The 21,794-nt window shown below is 41.2% G+C and overlaps 1 protein-coding gene across 1 annotated transcript; it reads left to right on the top strand.

Moving 5' to 3' along the window:
- The first annotated feature begins 1,489 nt into the window (after positions 1-1,489).
- On the top strand, positions 1,490-20,234 carry dtna (dystrobrevin, alpha). The gene is made up of 23 exons (XM_079214904.1): positions 1,490-1,569; positions 4,025-4,092; positions 4,608-4,688; positions 4,769-4,982; positions 5,302-5,387; positions 5,878-6,032; positions 6,110-6,215; positions 6,769-6,935; positions 7,156-7,280; positions 8,343-8,426; positions 8,643-8,717; positions 10,928-11,023; positions 12,493-12,571; positions 12,910-13,004; positions 15,430-15,543; positions 15,730-15,826; positions 16,813-16,836; positions 17,372-17,522; positions 17,602-17,691; positions 17,775-17,850; positions 18,281-18,392; positions 18,515-18,553; positions 19,083-20,234. The coding sequence occupies exons 1-22, from the start codon at positions 1,553-1,555 to the stop codon at positions 18,530-18,532; spliced, it is 2,130 nt and encodes a 709-aa protein (XP_079071030.1). The 5' UTR covers positions 1,490-1,552; the 3' UTR covers positions 18,533-18,553; positions 19,083-20,234.
- Positions 20,235-21,794: the final 1,560 nt, after the last annotated feature.

The raw sequence follows: 21,794 nt of genomic DNA, 5'->3' as shown, positions 1-21,794 counted from the left end.
GCAGCAGAGGAGCGACCTTAACCTACTTTGTCACAATGAGTTTTCCCTGATCAAGTTTCCGCGATTAGAGAAAGAAAAACGGCGATGTGCGAGAGTTAAAAAAACAACAACAACAACGTTAGAAAGTGTCGTCTAGTCGTGTGCACGGGATGATTTTTGTGCAACAATGAGAGCTTTGTGTCGCGTCGGCTACACACACACACACACACACACACACACACACACACACACACACACACACACACACACACACACACACACACACAGGTGTCTCATGCGTGACAGATGATGTGTGAGCTGCGTGTGTCATGAGGTGCCTGTTGCCATCCTCCCTTCTTTTATTTAACCTTTGGCCAGCATCGCTGTGTTGGAATGTGGATGTTTTTCTTTAATGTCCAGAGGGCAACGTGTCTCTTTTCCTGCTTGTGATCAACATGCAAATGCAGTTATGTGTTTGTCTCATCACATCACATTGACTTCGATTCACCCCACTGATTCTACGGTTTTTGATACTTTAAAGAATTTACGCTTTCAAATCTAAAACACACCCAAAAAAACTGTGTTTTAACAACTTGTAATTTCTTTTTAGCAGTACTCTCGTTTAACATCGTGTGTGCTAAAGTGTTGGCCTTTTTGCAGCTGAAACCATGGTGATCCTCAGCAGGCGACAGAGAGCTGAGGGCCCTCCAGCAGACATCCCTGGCTGGTACCAGACAGGAAGAGAAAACTGGTTTCACTACCACACCAAAGCACTACATCTCTGAGCTCTATAGCTGATTAACCTTAAGTCAATGGCACAGCTTTCTTTCTTTTCTTTTTTTAAATTCCTGTCAGGGGATGCGATTTGGATGCCAGTGTAGTTTATAGTCTTGTGATATAAAAATAACTCCGGCCAATCAGCGGTAACAGCTGCGATGTACTAGGAGTGCCGAGCCGGCCGAACACAGATTTGCTGTATAACTCAAGTAAGTGCTTGTGTTTGGAAACGTTGCATGACAATCTGTTCCGTAGTGGACAGCACTGTCCACTACGTTTTACCGAGCTGCCACAGAAATAGACTCGTAACGTAAATAACTGACTAATAAGGCCTTCTTGCAGTTGAAGCTTGTCCAACAGCACTAAAACGACAGAATGAGGCATCGCTCTGCGACCCCCTCAGTGTGGTTTTGGCAGCGCTCGGCCTGACCGGTCCAATCTGCAATGTTAATAGTATGCGATGATTTGCTCTTTTAAGGGCAGATATTATTCTAATGCTGCCAATGTGACTAATGTCTGCTGGGCACGTGCCAGGAATGAGGTTCGGGGTCTGCAACCAGAGAGCCAGTAAAGCTGTACAAGAATGTGGAGCCTTCTCATTTGTAGTTAAAGATAGAGTCAGCACAGGCCGTATAGCCTCGCTGACAAGTTTCTAATTTCAGATATATCCCCACTCGTGCATTTGGGCTGCTTTTGTCAAGATGTTTCCCCGTTAGAGAGAGTTTGTGTTTTGGAGAACGATTGTTTCTAGAAGGAGGACTATGGCTTTGTAATAGCTGTGTGAAGGAATAGGACCATGGTGCTTTATGGGAGGTATGTTGATCATCTTGCGTTGCCCTCGCCAGCGCACACTTTGTATCGGCGGTGCTGGTTTAATATCTGCTCCCGCAATAGATTGTATCAATCTCAGTTATTTCCGAGACTGAAAAACAGACTACGGAAGGTCAAGGAACTGGCACTCGGGACGTGTCCTGCTTGTGATGTTGAAAAGGATATCAATGTTAATATATAAAATAGTGTATGTTTGTAAACTTTTACATTCACTCACTGTGGAAGAGATGAATTCAAGATGACATTGGACTCATAGCTGATAGTAGTGGCTGCGTTGACCTCTAAAATAGTTGTTGACTGTTGTTATTACATTGTTTTAACGGATGAAACACTCCATTCATATTTGGTTGTCTTTTTATAACCCTAAAACGCAGGTGTTTTCAATTCTTATGTGGACGATCTGCTCTGGCTTGTCACGATATCGTGCCATTAATATAATATAATAGTAAATAGTTTTCTGTAGCTTGCACTGCTTTGAGGCTTGCACTTGATTCTGTACTTCCAGGTTAATCCATTAGTTTAATCTTTTCCCTCTTAATCTGGATTTCAAAGATTCCTCGAGCGCCACAATTGACTGCCTAAAAACTGACTGGAATCAGAGAGGGGTGTAAAAACAAAAGTGTGCTGCAGTTGCAGCACACAAGGTGAACTCTAATTTCCACACCACGGAAATTGCGGCATGATATTTCAATTAATGTCGGCAGTAATTTGGAACACCGCGCCTGAGCGATTGTCTGGCGGAAAGTGTTTTCGAGCCACTCGCCCAAGAAGTGCCGCTGTGCTCTCAGACTGTCATCCCACTGAGCTTTATCTCATAAAGGATATTTACGAGAGAAAAACTTCTCTCTGCAAACTTTGCTTCTATGCTTTGGGAGGTTGCAGTGTGTGTGTGTGTGTGTGTGTGTGTGTGTGTGTGTGTGTGTGTGTGTGTGTGTGTGTGTGTGTGTGTGTGTGTGTGTGTGTGTGTGAGGGGGACTAGTACTATGTTTTTATGAACAGAGTGGCTGGGATCTTTGCTGCCATGGCAACAAACCACATGACTAGGTGTATTAGATTGCCTCAGACAGTGTGCAGCGAGGCGCGCTGTGAGCCTTCTCTCTGCCGCTCTGAAAGTCTTGTCCTTGTCTTACTTAAGTTTTTCTTTGCTCCCCCCTTCCTCCCATCACATTTCTGATAAGTGCTATGTTCAATTTGCGCATGTACTTTAAAAAAAAAAGCCCCAATAAGTGAGGTCAGTGTGTGTTTAGCATGGCTGATTTAAACTGCTATGGGGCCCTCGGGGTAAAATGAGCTGTGAGTCCATGTTGTCCCCCCCCCCTTCCATTAGTATTGAATCATTATTTTGTAATTTGATTAAGCATGAAAATGCACAAGACCTTAATATTTTTGAGATGAGGCAAGTGTTGCCCTAAAACCCCCACATCATTTCAGTTCTTGTTTGGCTTTAGATGCATTGCAACAAATGTGCAATTAATCAAATAATCACGCATTAATTTGCTAATTTAACTGATCGCTGAACTCCCTCCCCCAAACAGTGATTGTCCAATCGTGGCAAAGCAACCATAGGCCTGTCCACCTTTTTGGATTTCTTCACAAGGTGCTGTGCGTAGGACATAGTAAGCATTTCATCCTTTATTTCATCCTTTATTGGAGAGCTTGCAGGGTGCTGTCCTTCTTCTTCTTTTTTGTCAAAACCCCCAAAACAGAAGCGGAAAAACATCATCAGGTCATCAACTGGTGACGATGCTAACTTTTTAGCTGGGGACACGCAGCTTTAGCCTCAGTCATTCAGCACAATATGGATATATGACGCAATCAAAGTGCACATTTAAAGTTGTAAGACCCCCTTGTTTTTTTTTTTACAGGGTTCTCTTTGTCATACAAGTCCGTTGGAAACTTTAAATAGTCAGCTGGAGTTCTCAACCAACTGGAATTCTCAACCAAAATCTGCCAGCAACTAATTTTTCATATCTTCCAACAAAAATGAGACGAAGCTTTTGTCCGCCTCTGTCTGACATTATGGACCTATTGTTTCTAAAATAAATTATTATAAATTTCGGGGGGGAAACCTGCCAGATCTTGACAGTGACAGTAACTCAAGGGATAGGGTTCAGTTGCCAGTGAACCTGGAGCCTTTGGGTGCCTTGAGGGGCCGAGGCATTTGAAGGGAAATTATGTCATGTCAAATGGGCATAATCTTATTACAGTTTGTCTGCTCTGTGTACAAAGTGGTAAATGTTTTTATAGATTCATCGTACACGGTAGATAAACAGATGTTTTGTGATGCTTCTGAAAATACAGGTCAACACAGCAGGAATATTACACAGAATAAAACTGGAAGCAATAGGAAGAGCATATCCAGTGATTGAGCGGTACCCTAATTGGCCGTGTGTGTGGATACACGGGCTCTGACGTTATTTTCTCTCCTCTTGACCAGAATGATTGAAGACTTTGGGCCGAGCGGCGACAACATGGCAGATAGAAGGCAACTGTTTGTCGAGATGAGTAAGTGCTCAGTGTGATCTATGCTCACCTCCTGTTCAACTCTCTGTATCTTTCTCTACTCCACTAGATTTTTAAATATACTTTGCATGTTTGCATCATTTTCTTAAATGTAATACGCTCTGCTGTTTTGTATATACAGTATATTGAGTATGTTTCATACCTAATATTGGTGTGTCTTGTGTAACTTTGCTTGCTGCTGCCACAAACAAATTTCCCCTTGGGGATGATCTATCTATCTATCTAAATAATCCAATTTCATTATTATTCTTTTTTAAATCATAATTCATGTTCATTGTATCTTAATATTTTATTCCAGTATTTCAAACTGTCCTTTTCCAAAGTATAGTCCTGTATTTGTTATTTATTTACATGATTTCCAATTCCCCTGTGTCATTTATTTGTTTGGTCTTGAACACTTTGGGCCACCGTACTCTCTTCCCCGCAGCGCTCCCAATAATCTATGCACAAGCATTGACGTTCCCAATGTTATTTGATAATGAGTAATTATTCCCCAGGGGCTCAGGATTTGGACTCCATCCGATTATCGACATACAGAACGGCCTGCAAACTCAGATTTGTGCAGAAGAAATGCAATTGTGAGTATGATGCAGTGCACTTTCACTCTGCTCGTAATCCTTCCCGTCAACGTGTTGACATTAATATGTCCTGTTTCCAGTGCATTTGGTCGACATTTGGAACGTCATCGAGGCTTTCCGAGAGAACGCCGTCAACACCATGGACCTCGGCGATGAGCTCTCCGTGGCTCGTCTCGAAGTAGTCCTGTCCAATATTTTTTACCAGCTGAACAAGCGCATGCCCAACACACACCAGATCGTCGTGGAACAGTCCATCGGCCTGCTGCTCAACTTCCTGCTGGCGTCCTACGACCCGTGAGTAACGCGTCACGCGACGTGTCGGCGGCGGCGGCTCGTGTACTCTCCCGTCTGAGGTTTCGACGTGAGCTAATGCAGTGTGAAATGTGACTCTGAAGTGTCAGCGAAAATACAGACTATTGGCTTTCATGATGTCACAACACGCTCGTGTAGAGTGAATATATTCAGAGTTGCTAAAAGCCAAACATTCTTTAAGTCGTTGCTCGCTGTGAAGGTTGGGCCTTTTAGAAAAACTGTTCAGATCCTTCTGACAATCACTGCTTCTTCTAAATTAATCCATGATCTTAATGTAAAATGTATTTGCTCCTTTTTTTAGGGAGGGCCAGGGCAAGATATCTGTCTTTGTTGTGAAGATGGCCCTGGCAACCATCTGTGGAGGGAAAATCCTGGATAAATTAAGATGTAAGCAACACAACACGCACTTCTTTTACTTTTAATCGTGAAAAATGAATTTAAAATCACCCATTTTATCTGTAATAAATCAGATAATTTTCCTTTAACTAATGTTCTGCTTTGGAATTTCCTATACAAACGTTATTAATGTCTGTATTGGCCATATCTCTGCTTAGCCTATTGTTCATAAAGGAGGAAGTAGCACTGGCCTAGCTCTGCGTGGCTGGAAGAAGTCATTATTCATTATCTGAAGGATATGTTTTATTACATAATCTACAAAATCTGTGGGAGCAGTCGCAATGGCTCGTGAAGGGAGAGAAAAAAGGAGGGCTATGTTGCTGGTGTATTATAACAATTGATTTGAATAACCGCTTTACTTTGATTTGTTTTCACAAATAAGTGGGATAATTGTATCGTGTGCGCTGTAATTAGCCGACTGTTGTGGCAACTGACAATTAGTTTGATTCATTTGTGTAATGTCTGCCTGCGTTGTTCCCAGATATCTTTTCCCAGATATCAGATTCTGCTGGAGTGATGGTCCACTCGCAGTTTGACCAATTTCTGAGGGAGGTGCTCAAATTACCCATGGCGGTTTTTGAGGGGCCTTCCTTTGGTTACACCGAACAAGCTGCAAGGACGTGCTTCTCCCAGCAGGTGAGGGTTCATTCACTGACGTCGTGGAGGATTTATTTATTGAATCATCTCACCCTCTCGCTCTCTTCCGCCAACAGAAAAACGTCTCCCTCAATACATTCCTCGATACATTGATGTCTGACCCGCCCCCTCAGTGTCTGGTGTGGTTACCGCTCATGCATCGGCTCACCAACGTGGAGAACGGTAAGACGCCACACAGAATATTTATAAACGGGGTTGGGGGGAGCTGGCGGGGCTTCGGAGGATGTAAAGTTCAGCTTTGCATCATAATCTTGAGTCACCATAATCACACACACACACACACACACACATTGAGGATCACCCATAGGGACCTTACACCCTGTGCATGAGTGTGTGTTTGTGTGTAATTGTCACACACACATCATCACCACCTTGTAAGCAGAAGACACACAGTCACATGCTTACACACACATACACACACCCACGCGCACGCACACATGCACACACAGACACACGCACATAGACACAGCAGGTTGCTCTGACTGCTGTGTATTCTGTTCAAATGAAATGTCACCAGAACAGACTGAAGCGCACATCTGTTCTTAAATTAATGAAAATGAATCCTCCTGTCTTTGCAGTGTTCTGTGGGTTTACAATCACATCTGTTTGCGTGCATGTGTTTGTCCATCTGTGTGTGTGTGTGTGTGTGTGTGTGTGTGTGTGTGTGTGTGTGTGTGTGTGTGTGTGTGTGTGCCCCCTCCTCTCCACCCCGCAGTCTTTCACCCGGTCGAGTGCTCCTACTGCCACAATGAGAGTATGATGGGCTTCCGCTACCGCTGCCAGCAATGTCATAATTACCAGCTCTGTCAGGACTGCTTCTGGAGGGGGCATGCCAGCGGTTCCCATAGCAACCAGCACCAAATGAAGGAGTATACGTCATGGGTAAGGGAAGGAGGAGAAGGGGAGGAGGAGAAGGAGGTGGAGGAGAGGGAGGTGTGTCTGCGCTCGACCAGTCATTGCGGCTATTTTCTGTCTGCCTCACCGCAATGTAAGGACGCTGGACGTCTGCTGCAGGTGACGGTGATGATGTCATGTGTTTTTGAAGAGATATCAGCGTCCTCATGTTCTCAGAATTTGCACATGGCTTGTGTGTTTCTCCCAGAAATCCCCTGCTAAGAAGCTATCCCATGTCCTCAGTAAGTCCCTGAGCTGCGCGTCTAGCAGAGAGCCGCTCCACCCCGTGTTTCCCGAAATGCCAGACAAACCTCTCAACCTATCTCATATTGTGTAAGTTCAAGCTACAGATTTTTTTTTTTTTTTAAACGTTAGATTTCCTCCTTTCGGCTGGTAATTATCTTGTTGCTGCCTCGAAGTCTGAAGTGAATCCAGTCAATCTCCTGGGTCAACTGATCAATGGGGCTTAATTATAGCCTTGGGAATGATTGTGATCTGCAACACTGCTGCTACCTTTCCCTTGACTTGCCTGATGTTGAGTGTTGTGGTATAAATAATGGAGCAGCCTGCACAAGCACTGGCCTAAGACCAGTGTGGTGCTGTTTATTAAAGGCAGCTATAGTCACATACAGTAAGGCTACTCCTGGAGAAAACACATGTTTCACATTCAAATTTAAAATAGGTTGCAGTATTTTACAGAATAACCCCGAAACAGCCCAACAAAAAAAACATCTCAGTTTATGATGATTATGATACGTATTGGGCGACATAGTCAACACTTTTTTAATGAGGATCCCTTAAATACATCCAAGATATAGATATAAAAAAAAACAAGATCCTCATTAGCTGGTGTTTATGCCAATGATAAGCCAGTAATATTGTCCTACATATTTATCACTTTTCTTTTTTCCATGAATTTATTGAAAAATCGTGTTTAGTTTTTCTCTAACTTACTGGAATTTCATGCATTTAGTGTAGTCTCTGCACTGCCGGGCTGGTTGTAATGAATTATTTCCATTCCTTTCCTTGTTCTGTACTTTCCTCAGAGATACGTGGTGAGTTTGTTTTGGTTATTTAACACATCGTAAACGGTGTCTGTACATTCTTGTGACTGTAGATTTGAATCCTTTGTTTTGTGCTAATCATATTTCCCATCCACACGAGAGTACTTACAGTCAGTGTTCCCTCATTCATTGCATGTTTCTATTGTTTACCACACACCCTGCATAACTAATCATCTCTGACTTTGTTGTGACATCCTGACACATGCACAGAATGTTCCTCTGGATCTGAATTTCCATTTTGGTAGATTTAGATACACTCAAACAAAAGTTTGTTACTTCAACATTAAAAAACAGCCTTGTTGGGATTAAAAAACATTTGTTTCCTGTTCAGGCCACCAAGACCAGTGAACATCACCAGTGACTACTCGCTCTGCCACTCCATGCCTATATCAGGGAACCCTTACTCCACCAAAAGGTGAGTACAGTCGTAACAAAGGATGTCCTGGATTTTCAAAGCAGATCTTTTCAGTCGCCGCACTCCCCAGAGGCCCGTCCCCTGTGACCCACACTGTCTTTCTTCTCTTGCCTTTATTTTCCAAAGCAAGTGTATGTGAGAACATTTGTGTATCATCGTGCTTCTTTTTCTTTCTTTCTTTCTTTCTTTGTGGTTCTTTGTGCTGAATGTAAATAGCTTGCCTTACAGCAAGAGTAAAGAGCAAAGAAAGCCCTTGACTATGGCTGCCCCGCATCTGTTTAAAGGGAGAGGGTAAGTGACACAGGTGTGCATATGAGAATGCTTTTGAAGCTCAAGTGCACGCGTTGACTAATATAGATAATAATCATAAGGCATAAACTAGAGTGCTTATCGTTCTAAAGAACTAGTTTTATAGTGGGGTTTACATTGTTGTACCCGAGGGGCTATTTCATAAACGCCGGATGAAGCATGCGCCATAAAGATCACTGGCAATTAGCTTGGAGTGTCTATTACAATCTTTATCATTCACACAGAAATGGGAAATACTAACTGCTAGTTTTGAATATAAGTGTCTTTTAATGTTCCCCTTAATCTCCTCTATGTTGAAGCTGAAACAGCTAAACAGTTTAAATTAGCCGGAGTATTCCCAGGTATGTGAATAAATATGGCTGTTCACAGGGAATGGGATTATCTTGTTGTTTTCTGTTGTATTTTTATTTTTCTGTCCTGTCATGATTTTTCTAGTAAAAGGCCATTGAGCTCCACTGCACCTGCACCTGCCAGAGAAGGTGTTTCTTTAGGGAACACTGGTCCCTTTCATAGCTCGGGCTTATAGAAAAACATAGAGATGTGATGAGTGAGCGTTCTTTAGGTTATTCTTGATGTGCATATCAGAGCATCTGACATCGCGGTTACTGTTTGCACAGACAGCGTATAATTCAGGGATTTCAGCTGATGTGCCCTCTGAAGCTTGACAGGCCAACTTTTGCCCAACAATGACTGAGAAAACCTGATTGCGTTCCCAAACTTTATGACGAGAGTTTGGCCTTGACTCAGCTGGAATGTGCCTAAAAGAGGCACTGCAGTGGTTTAGTTTAGTGCACTTCCATAATGTTGTGAGACAAAATAATTTAAACAAATTGATTCTGACTTTTAGCCTCTACTGTTTTGTCAAGCTCCAAAAAACAGGGAGCCTACACTCCCCATCATGCAACACAATAAGCTTCCTAGCTAACGGCCAGTTTGTAATGCCGTTGTCCTGGTAAAGCCCAATATTTTATATTGACAATGGTTTATGTGTTTAATGTGAAAGTCCACAGATTATTATCTGCAGGTCACCTCAGCTCTCATTTTAGCATCTTTCAGCTCTTTGTTTTGTTTTTAAAGGCCCGCAACGTTTTTCTTGAACAGCTTCCAGCTAAGCAGCAAATACCAACATTAGTGAGCAGCCGGTCAGCATAGTGGAGCAGTCAGCTGCTAAGGAGCTTTTATCATTTTACTGAATAATTAGTTATTGTGGACGTTCAACTGCCAGCCCAAACTGCATACAAACCTCATAACGCCATGCTGCTACGTGTTATAGAATAAGCTAATAATATATAATGTATTGTAGCTATCGTTGTTGAGGTCAATATGCATTCGCGGCAGGTTTATTTATTGAATTAGCTACTTTGCGGAGTAAGTATTTATCAGGGTTAAAGAAGCAAATAATTCAAACAGTTTAGACTACATATACAAGCATGTACAAGCTTTTCAAGATGGCATTTTGAAGCTAGTATTTAAGCTAGCAATTTAGTTAGCATTTTTGCGAGCATTTTTGTCAATGAAAATCTCCCTCGAACATAATATTAGTAATCATAACATAATTTGACCGGTATTACAGTATGTCTGTTGTGCAGTATCTAGAGGCAGCTTGTGCACCCCTATTACATTTGGTCAAGTTTTTTGTGTTTTCTGAAAAACCTGAAAAAATGACTTGGGCCATTATTTTAGGAAGGTGATGATATGAGACATTGTATGGTCACATCTAATTCTGCATTGCCCCTCCATAACAGCCGTAGGGGTGTTTGCTATAGGAGTCTGTGGTGCAGATGGGAAGCCTCTATAAATAAAGGAGCTACATCAAAAAGACTGTGCATGCGTCATGCCCGGGTGGCTGATTGTTTGACTTAGAAATAATGACTTTCAATACTTTTAATAATAGAGCACTGAGTGATTGATGCTTGGAGAATGTAAACATGTAGCTTGTGGAGTCTTTTTTCTTGCTGAGCATGTCCTTAATTGTACTGCGAGCCTTCATCACTGGAGTCTCTCTCAAACATAATACGACCTTGTTTCTCTCTAGTCACCCGTGAACGGCTGCTTTTCAGCCGCTCTCTTCCTCTCCTCTTGTGTTGCGCTTTGTCTCTCTGCTTCCTCTCCCCTCTCGTCCCTCCCCTCCCTCTATTGTCACCTGTGTAATGTCATGTTTTATGTCTTGTGAAACTCCTGCGCCGTTCCAGGTTGAACTACAACCTCGATGTTGCCGATAGACTTGCAGACGAACATGCTCTCATTGGCCTCTATGTGAATCTCCTCCAAAACAACCCCAAAACATGGTTAGTTTGGTGTGTCACTGCGTTTGCCAAACACTAGTGGAAACCGTATGCTGTGCTGAGCTGCCACCTCGCGATCTGCCCCCTGACCTAACCTCATTCTGAGTGTGTCACAGCCCTAACGCCGCATGCTGTCGCTTTTACAGATGAGTCACCTCGACCTTTGACACTTCTGTCAACGCATTACTCGCTATTCAGCAGCAACAATTGTTTGTCGGACTGATTTGTTCCCAAAATGGAACCAGAGATCTGTGTTTATTCGATTGGATTTCAACGGGAAACTTTTTTTTTCTTTCATTTTTAAACCCTTATAATACCATGTAATACAGTGGTCCCCAACCCCCGGTCCGAGGGGGTTGGGGACCGGTACCAAGGGACCCACTGACCGATACCGGGCCGCAGAGAAAGAATTTATGAAAAAAAACAGAAAAAAAAAGTCGGAAAAATGTTTTATTTTGAAAAATGAACGGGTACGTCCGTCTGTGCGTAGCCTCAAACGTAAGTAGCAGGTTTTAATGAAGTGACAGAGTGCACATAAAGGTTTAAGTTACGGAGTAGAGTCAGTAGACTCGACATAAACACACGTCAGGGCTCGGTCTTTTCTCTCGTCACCCCGAGATGGGACCGGCTCATAGCAGAGAAACAAGCTCAGGGCTCCACTAATTCGGCGTAATGGTGAGTTGTATCTTTATGCACTTTATAATTGTCTTGATGCCGGTCGTAATATACGTCATATTTATTACGACAAAATATTGCATTTCTCTCAGTCATAAAAAGTCAATATCGATGTCTCTGACTGAAATGTGCAAAAGAAAAATGGGAAAAAGTCTCATATTTGTCACATTAAAACTGTATAACTCCAAATGCTCAGGACCGATTAGTTAGTTACTTTAAGCACTTTTAGTTGCTGTTTTCCTCAGATCTGCCTCTTTAATCTCTAAAATGAGTTTGGTCCAGTAAATCTTGTGTGAATTGTTAAAAACAAAGCAAGACTGTTTGTGTCAGCTGTTTTGTTTTTTATTTTACCAATGGGAATATGACATCCTCTCCTCTTTTAAACATTATGTGTGTGCACTAATATACTTGGGTGTGTGTGTGTTTTAATGCTGGTTTCAGTGTCGGCCATCATGTCGGCTATCTGTATCTGTATGTAGCTTTTAATGTATGTGTGCTTGGAAATGCACACAAGCATTTTAGGTTTTACTTTATCAGTGATCTGACTGCTCTTTGGACACACATGATAACTTAATTTCCTCTTTTATGTAATAACCCAACTTCATTATTTCATTCATGCCAAATACATTCATGCTTTTTGTGGTTTTACATAAGTAGCTTAGCATGATCAGGGCGCTGCTGTAAAACCTAAAAACTAAACTTCCTTGGATTTTTTTCTCCCCCCCACTACATGGTCTGCGTCATGGTTGCTGTGTGGTAACCGTGTCGTGTTGTGACTCCAATTTCCTCTTGATCAGTTTGCTGGAGAGTAACCAGCAAGATGAAGAGCACAGCCTCATCGCCCGCTATGCTGCTAGACTGGCTGCTGATGCCGCGGTGAGATATATAAGATATTTATTACTCACAATATCGTGGCATCTTTCATTTGTGTCCACAGCCCCAAATCTGTCCTTGATGAGGGTTTTATCGTACGCTGCTACTCTACCTTTGAGGGTTTCAGCCCTTTTTATTGTTGAGATGATAAAGGGGTTTACAGGTGGTGATCATTCCTCACCAGACGTCTATGCCTGTTTATGTTCTGATCAGGTCTTGATGGATGGCTGGTGACTGTTTTATTACCCCGCACCCTGTGAGATACGAGATGAGGCAATGGATGACATCATCCTTCGGTAAAGCCAGTTCACGTGTTGTCTCTTGCTTGGTTCCACCAACAGGCTCAACAGCACCGGATCCCCACGGACCTCCCCTTCTCTCTGGATGCCAACAAACAGCAGAGGCAGCTCATCGCCGAGCTCGAGTGCAAAAACAGGTCAGAGAGGAACGCTTCGGTGATGCTTTTCAGTTTTGTCCTTTTTGTCGCCTTTCGTCTTTTTTCAATCCCACAACAAGAGATTAACCTTGAGAATAAACGGAATCCTGGTCTGACAAAATCTAATTATTTCTATTATCAGAAACTCAGGTATGATATTTCCCCTTGTAAACATAAAACATATTTAGCAAGTAACTAACTGTATATGTTTACAGTATGTAATATAAGTCAATGAATATCGGATCATGCATGGCAATTCAAGGCAATTTATTCATATAGCATATTTCGTGCACAAATAGATAGGCAAATAGATAGGCAAATTCAAAATGGCTTCACAGATTGCTTAAAATCAGTAAAATAAGGAAAGACCAAAAAAAAGAAAAGCAGTTAAGAAGACTTGTCATTGAATGTAACAGCAAGTTTAACATTAAAATGACAGCAATAACTAATAGTGAATAATGAAACCGAAATGGAGACAAAAGTTCAATTACAGGCAACGGTGAACAAGTACGTAGGTTTTTAATGCAGCTATAATTAATACTTTTCTTTAATACAAACAATGGATCACGTGACTATTTGTATATGACGGCGGTCACATGTGATGAGAAACCTGCAGAGAGCTATCACCCGACTCTGCAGTTATCCTCAGCTCCACAGAGCTTTATAGGCTCCCGGTCACGCTGCCATGGCTTGAATAGAACGGAGTCTGGGTTTATGTTGTTAGCAACACCTGAGCTTTTCCTGCAGGCAAAATATCTGTTGTGAAAAAGGTCTTAAAGGAATAGTGAGATTTAGGGGGATTTAATGGCAGAAATGGACTATAATATTTGTGACTAATTGTGTTTCCGTTAGCTGAGAATGAGACGTTTATATATCCACATAGGGAGCAGGTCTGCCATGTTTCTACAGAAGCCCAGAACGGACAAACCAAACACTGGCCTGTTGTGTCTTTACATTACCTAAAAAGCACCGCAGTTCTCTGACAGGCTTGTGAAAGGGGAATGGGTGAGCGTAGGTGTAATCACTTGGATGCAATCTGAAAACTTAAGCCGCTAAATCCTTCACGCTGCTCCTTTAAACTGTCTTTCACTTCATTGTTTTGGTTTTCCTGCCAACACCTTCGTTGTTTTGCTTCACTCTCACTGCACTCGTTGTTTAGTTTTTTGCTGCAGCAGCACACAGCAGCTTTTTTAGCACAAAAAAAACACTAAAATCCTCCTGTATACTACCTGCTGAGCCCCAAACGGCAGGCAGACAACGTTATAGCGACTAGCCGGTGAACTGCTGAAAAGCAAGATATTTCCCTCATGAGTTCATGGAGTCCAAGCACAGCTGAAAGCGAGTGAATATTAGACTTCATCAGGCGGATAGAAACTAATATCTGCTATAACCAAGGGGATAAAATGCCCACAACTTGTTTCTGGTGCCCCCATGTGACCAAGAAAAAAACCCAATTATTGCAGGTTTAAAATTTTGATTTCAACATAATCATATTTGGACAGTGTGCACAGTCAGATCATCAGAGTGCAGCTTCCCTGTATTTGTGTTGACCCTACAGGGTCTTGAGTATAACTTTTGGTATACTAATACCAGAATATAAATATATTAGTATAGTAATGTTTACATATTTGTAAAATACTAATAATATATTTCAAATATACTTAAAACACAAAAATAGTATAATTTAACTGAGCTATCGGCATGCATATTAGCACACAGTCATATACTTAAATTGTACTAATAGGGTTCATACGGTCATGGAAAACCTGGAAAAGTCATGGAATTTTAAAATGGTTATTTCCAGGCCTGGAAAAGTCCCAAAGGTTTTGGAAAAGTCATGGAAAATGTGTTATATTCATATGTTAATGACGTTCATTTATGCTGAGTTTGAATAATAATAATATGCTTTTAAAAGAAAGACGCTCAAAATATAAGCAGGCATACACACAGGCATCTATATAAATGTTTATCCTTTTAATCAAACTATTGTCTCTCATGCATTTGTGTCATGTAAGGTTTACTGTATGCTTTGGAATTCTCATTGTTAGTTTAAATACTACATTTTCTCACTTTTTCATGTATACACCGAGATCACAAAATGTTTGGTCATGGAAATTTGGTTTAAAGTCATGGAAAAGTCATGGAAATCCATTGGTCAAAATGTGTATGAACCCTATACTAAGTATCCCTTAAGTTTTACAATTTAGCACAAAAATATATACTAAATACACTTCAAGTTGTGCTTAACTACTATTAAATCACAACTAAAATATATTAAGTACAAAATAGGTTGTTCCAAAATAGCACTCTTTAAGTATACTGATGATTAGTAGGGCTTCAAGTATGCTAAGCTTAAATATACTGAGCATATTTAATTTTCACCCGGGATGTCTGCATTATATAACTTGCTTTGTGCCTCTCACAGAGAAATCCTGCAGGAGATCCAGCGGCTGCGTGTTCAGCACGAGGAGGCCTCCCAGCTGCCACCTGACCGGGGCCAGCAGAACCCCACTCTTCTGGCGGAGCTTCGACTCCTCAGGTAACTCTGCTTGCCGCGCGTTTAAAACCAGCATCTTTTTGCTTATAAGCTGCAGCAGGACGTACATATTGTAATTGCCTATTTCCTAAACGCCATATGTTGGAGTCCACAGATGCTCGTACACGTTTGCTTCTTTGACGTGACATTATCGTATCATCACGACGTACAACTTGTTTCCTCCGTTAGGCAACGCAAAGATGAGCTCGAACAAAGAATGTCTACTCTGCAGGAGAGTCGCAGGGAACTCATGGTGCAGCTGGAGCAACTAATGATGCTTCTCAAGGTACTGTAGACGTGCCTTCCATCTCTCTGACTTCACAGCTCTCGAATACACAGCACAAAGAAAACGCCTCTGTGATCACTGAACAAACACACATTCTGTTTCCTGCAGGGAGCAATTAGTTTGTGGTAATTTAGTTTCAAGTTTGCCTTTTGGCCAGAGTCAGCTCTGTTGAAGTTTGCATGTTCATATTTACATGGACATGTGTATCGTGTCTCGTATTTTCTGTTTTTTATGATGACGTTCAGTTGTGTTACTCTTTCTCCCAGAAGTAGGCGCTCACTCCAGCTAATGTAAGGCAAACGCTGCACTTTTCATTACCCAACATGTCCGTTAGAGGGCGTACAGCTTTAATACTCAAGCTCTGTTGAGACCTATTATGTCAGTTATTGACTGTACAAATAGCAGGAACAGAATTTACAAATTTTATATTTTGAGCTACAGATTACATATTGTCTGCTTTAGGGTGTTTCTCCACCTAAAATGTAAAATGTCATTATATCAGCTTGTTAAACAAACCTTTAACTGCATCAGGAACATGTTTACTAGTTGGCCTGCAGACAACCAATATTTAAAATGCTATTGATTATCAACAACTTCTATCTCTCACATACATTTGTACAAATTATGTCACTTTGCTCCTTATTAGCTGTGTTAATAATGTTAATGTTACCTAAGAGTCCAGAGGGATGGTTTAAGAACAGGGTGTTCAATTTTACAAGGAGGATAACCTTTGGTGCGAGAATATCTTTCCGCGGCCAACAAGACAGGAGTTCCTCAAAGCCGACATGAAGTGCTCACCACACTGGCTCAAGTAGGGAGGATATCAATCTAATTAAGCTAAAAGGATCAATGTTAATCCATTAAACTTGCATGAGGAAGCCACATGTGTGTCACGACCTGGAGGAATTCCTGATTGGATTTTCTCTTGGAAAACACTCAATATGATGTGGTCGTTGTTTCATGAGCCATAAAATATTGTTTTGCAGCTGGAGGAGGAACGGAAACAAGCCGTGAGTGTGAAAACTGTGCATCAGAAAGAGGCAGAAACTGCGCTTGGATTCAAATTGTTGCATGTTTGAAGTAAATACTAACCGCTGTTGTTGGGTGAAAATTTTTGCACTGAAACTTTGGAGATGTTCGCCAGACATCAGCAATGTGTAGTCTGGTCTGTGGGAATAACTGGAATGTGTTTTAACAGCATGTTGAGATTTTGACAAAAATGCAGCTTAATGACTCCACATATTGTACATTGCTAGCACGTGTGTGATGTTGCTTACTTGTGAAGCTATCATGATGTACTATCAAGACAAATGAGCTTCTCTATTGACTTAAAAAAACAAAACTATTGACCTGAATAGAATGCAGCGATTTTTTGGCGTTTGATATTCTTTGCTGCGATTCTTTGCTGCGCTGACGATGAAAAGTGATTTGTTGCGTTGCTCGTGCAAGGTTTGCTTTGATAAGAAACCTTTTGGATCCAGATTAGGGTTTCTTCTATTAACAATGGCAACACAAGTCAAGACTGAAACGGTGTCTGTGTTGCAGACTCAGGGCCCCAGCTCCTCCCCCAGCCACACCATCAGCCGGCAGATCCCCACACCTATCCACTCGGACTCTGCCGGCACGACCCCGACTCACGCACCTCAGGACTCACTCATGGGCGTGGGAGGGGACGTTCAGGAGGCCTTCGCTCACGGTAACACGGCCACGGCGTGCGTTTTGCTTTGGACGTATGCTAACGGCTCTGATTTCTAAATAAGTTTGTGCTTCAAAAGGTCCGAGGAGAAATTTAAGAAACGACCTCCTCATTGCTGCTGACTCCATCACCAACACCATGTCATCGCTGGTTAAAGAACTCAATTCAGGTAAAAAAAAGAATGACATTTTTTTGAATTTTTGCCTTTTAATTCATTTATATGCAACAGCTATGCAATTGCTTTTCTCATAGAGGGTGGAAGTGAGACAGAGAGCACCACGGATTCAGACTTTGGACGTTCAGATCCCTTCTTCAAATATAAACCAAGGTACCACAGTGGGATGTGTCATCCATAATTAGCAATAAATCATAAGGAATAATCAGTGTATTCTTCCACACTTTTGCATCTTAGCTGCTTAACCAGAGAAACTGCTTTGACACACCGTGCTGCTTCCCAGTAGTGCTGATTTTCCACTTGGTGTGTGTGCGTGTGTGTGTGTGTGTGTGTGTGTGCGCTTTGTACATCAGGTCCTCTCTTAGATTTCTATAGATCATCGATGTGAATCAGATGTAAAGATTGTTATCACAGATTACAAGGCGGCGAGACATCAGCTCTGACCACTTTCTATCTTAAAAATGTGTAACTTGAAAACATTTTTTTTGTTCCTGTTGTTCTTGTCTTCTGCCACAACTCCTCCAGTTTTCAGGAACACCTCCGATATTGTGACTTGTTTCAAACTACCTGTTATCTGTCACAGGAGCGCCAGTGCTGCCGAGAGCTTCGAGAACGATCTAGAGCGGCAGCTGGAGGACGAGCTCAACCTGGAGGAGCTGGTGCAGCACAGGCAGGAGCCAGACAAGGCGTGCATGGTGAGTTCTCGCTGAGCGGGACTGTCAACGGAAAAGGAGGCGGCGGTGTGTTGTGTGTTTTTTTTTTTTTTTTTCAATACTTTTTCTAACTCGCTGCTTGTGTTTCTGGTGTTGTGGCGCAGGTGACGCTGCAGCAGTGACCGTGTCAGTCCAGGTGACTGGTAAGTGTCCAAAACAACTATAAAATGCATCTTCTATGTCAGTGGTTCTCAACCTTTTTTCAGTGATGTACCCCATGTGAAATATTGTTTCAGCCAAATACCCCCTAACCAGTGCAAAGCATTTTGGGTTGGAAGAAAAAGACGTAAAACACGTCGCTGTGCCATCAGTGTCTGATTTAAATTAGAATATATAAAATTCAGTTCAGGAACCTACACTTATATTTTATTGAATATTGATTCAATACAACTTTTTTTTAAGGATTTTTGAATGGATGCTAATTTTCAATATTTTCTTAAAAGATCTCACGTACCCTCATTTGAGAACCACTGTTCTATGTTATCGGGGTCAGACTTTTATTCCAGCATGTAGGTCATCATAACAGTGTTTAGAAAATTAAAAAAGTTTTGGTTTCCTGACCTGAACTGGAAGAAAAACTTTCCCACATGATGGACCATAATCAGAAATCAGTGTTTGAGATATTTAGCGCTTGTATTGTGCTGTAAGTAACACGTTCTGCGTCCTCAACAGGTGAGCAATATGAAAAGCAACAACGGTAGAAGACACTGGACGAGGCGACACGGGGCCGACGGTACCGAGCACTGAAGACATGAAGAATTTATGTTGAATAAATAGGACACAGTTATGTAAAGATATATTTTTTAACCAACCACATATTTAAGATAATACTGTGAGCTGAAGTAAAGAGATTAATTAGTGAGCTGTCTATTACACCACAGGTGCCATAAAAACCACATGACTTTGGGGGAATTATTTCTTAATGTTTTTGCCTTTTTATATGAGTTTGTCAAGCAAATGTGCAACTACAACTACTCAAATCTGATCCTTTCAAATGTTCATGTTCCTGCAAAAACAGTCAACCAGGTTTTAAGTGTGTGTTTGTCTTCTGATTTAAAATATAAACCTGTGTTGGAGTTGAAGTTATAGATGATACATTTTGCAATATTTAATAAATGTGAACTCCAGATTTAACCACTAGTCCATATATATTTTTTTTTTACAGTTGCTGTCGAGTAAGCCACTGTATTGTTTTTGGACTTTTTTTTGGAGCAGGCCCATCAAATACGCTTGTTTTCTTTGATACGTTATTGATCATAATGCACACATGCCTTTGCTGATTGGATGACCTCTCAATGGAGCTCATTCTAACTGTCAATGCAGCCTGTCGCCGACAACAAAACGCGCCTGTTCAGCGTCTTCACGGGACAAATTAAGTTAAATTCATTAAATCCCGTGCCGGGAAGTGATTTTGTCTGCAAACATGTACACTGTCGACATATAAGTTGTCAGTTAAGTTAAAGATAGAAATGGATTCGTTCTGATATCTGGGAGTGTTCTGAGATACAGTGGAAATATGTAACACACAGACCTCCAAATGCTTTACACTAGCGAGGGCATTGAGAAAATTGTGTTTCCTCTCAATGTTTTATGAATTTAGGTTCGATCATTTGCCATCGTTTCATTTGGTAGCGTCGCTCCTCGCGCGCACAACTCTCTGTCTGACTCTCACACCAAACACACACACTCTCGATGTATTTTCCTGAGTGCGCGTGAAACTTTACTCAGTCACTCTGGGAAAAGTGGCAAGCCAATCTAAAATCATAAATGTGTGAAATATATCTAGTTTGAATTTTGCATGGTGGTGATGCATAATAATAAAGTGTTGACACAATATCACTATTTTTTTTGGTCTATGAACTCCTTTTGTCTTTCTTTTTCCATTCCAGACCGGCACACTTCAATTGGCTTGGTTTGGCGGTGCACATTTATTATCTGTCATAAATGCACTGTTGGCTGCCCTCAACCTATATTGTCTATAATTCATCACATAGTCCCACCATCTGAGGTAACATAAAAGCAGCCATCCAGCACTGAATCTCACAGTCATGTGGACATTAGGAGGGAGACCTGTGCGCTCGGGCTCAGGCAGAATTATCAGCATATGAATTGACTGATATTAGTCTTCATTATTATGAACATGTATTAAAGACACCAACACAAGCCTGTTCTCTCCACACAGTATTTATAAGATTGATACTAAATCCACCAACATGTCTTTGCATAATTGAATGCTATCTTGGTACAATATTTGCTTTCTTTATCTGGTCTATTTTTGTGTCGACTCTATCAGCTATAAGAGAGATTAATTTGATAGCAAGCCGCTCGCTTCCTGATATCTTATGTCTTGTTTCAAGTGCATGACTGCACCCTGGTGTTAAAACATGAGGAATGCAGTTGTGCCAGAGGCTGAACATCAGGTTTATTTAATCAAAGATGCAAACTTTGTGCACCATATTTCCCCCTGTGGAAAACTGTGCTTTTTTATCTTGAGTTATATTTGGATGACTAATGAAGGAACAAGGCTATCTTTTATAATAAATCTTGCTGTCCTTGAAATTCCCCTGGATATGTCTCCGACAGGAATTTAAAGACTTATCAGTCATCTGATCCTGTAGTGTACATATGATACAAGAGAAGAAATTAAGATGTATTATCAATTCACATATTTTGTCCAATTGTCCAGAAATAATACAATTAAAGTAAAAATGTCCATTCAAAATTAAAAGGGCCAAACCAGAGTCCAAGAAGTCCAAAATCTTCAGATATTACATCTTAACTGGTATAAAATACAGACAAGACATCTGAGAAACTGGAACAAGATTATATAGTGTTGTTATAATGAAGATCATTTTTATTATTATTATTGTTATTAGTAGTAGTAGTAGTAGTAGTAGTAGTAGTAGTGGTCGTAGTAGTAGTAGTAGTAGTAGTAGTAGTAGTAGTAGTAGTAGTAGTATTTCTGCTAGATTAAACCACTGTGACAATAAATCGACTTACTTAATTCTCTAATATATTGTACTTATAAGCATAAAAGTTTTCAAATAAATGTATATATATATATATTTCAATATTTAATTTGAAAATAAAATGTATTTTACATTTTAAATAATGTGTTCATCAAATATGAATTAGTTTTAAAATATTTGCGTGTCTGTGGTGAAAGTGATGTGACACAGAGCGACACGACGGAAAGCCGTTGGACGTTCCGAACGATCAACGCATCAACACGTGATTGGTCTAACCTACGACAGATGTCTCCGGCAAACCAATCAGCTGCGACTTCGATGAGCCGCTGTCCAATCAGGTGCCCCGCTTCAGCTCCGCGTCTTGTGCGAATGGGCGTTTGAGGGTGGGGTGACTCAGCCGGAAAAAGGAGCCTTT

The sequence above is a fragment of the Taurulus bubalis genome (genome assembly GCF_910589615.1).
Source record: "Taurulus bubalis genome assembly, chromosome: 1".
NCBI classification, from domain to species: Eukaryota; Metazoa; Chordata; class Actinopteri; order Perciformes; family Cottidae; genus Taurulus; species Taurulus bubalis.
The sequence above is the reverse complement of the archived record's forward strand: the minus strand, read 5'-3'. Positions and strand labels throughout refer to the sequence as shown.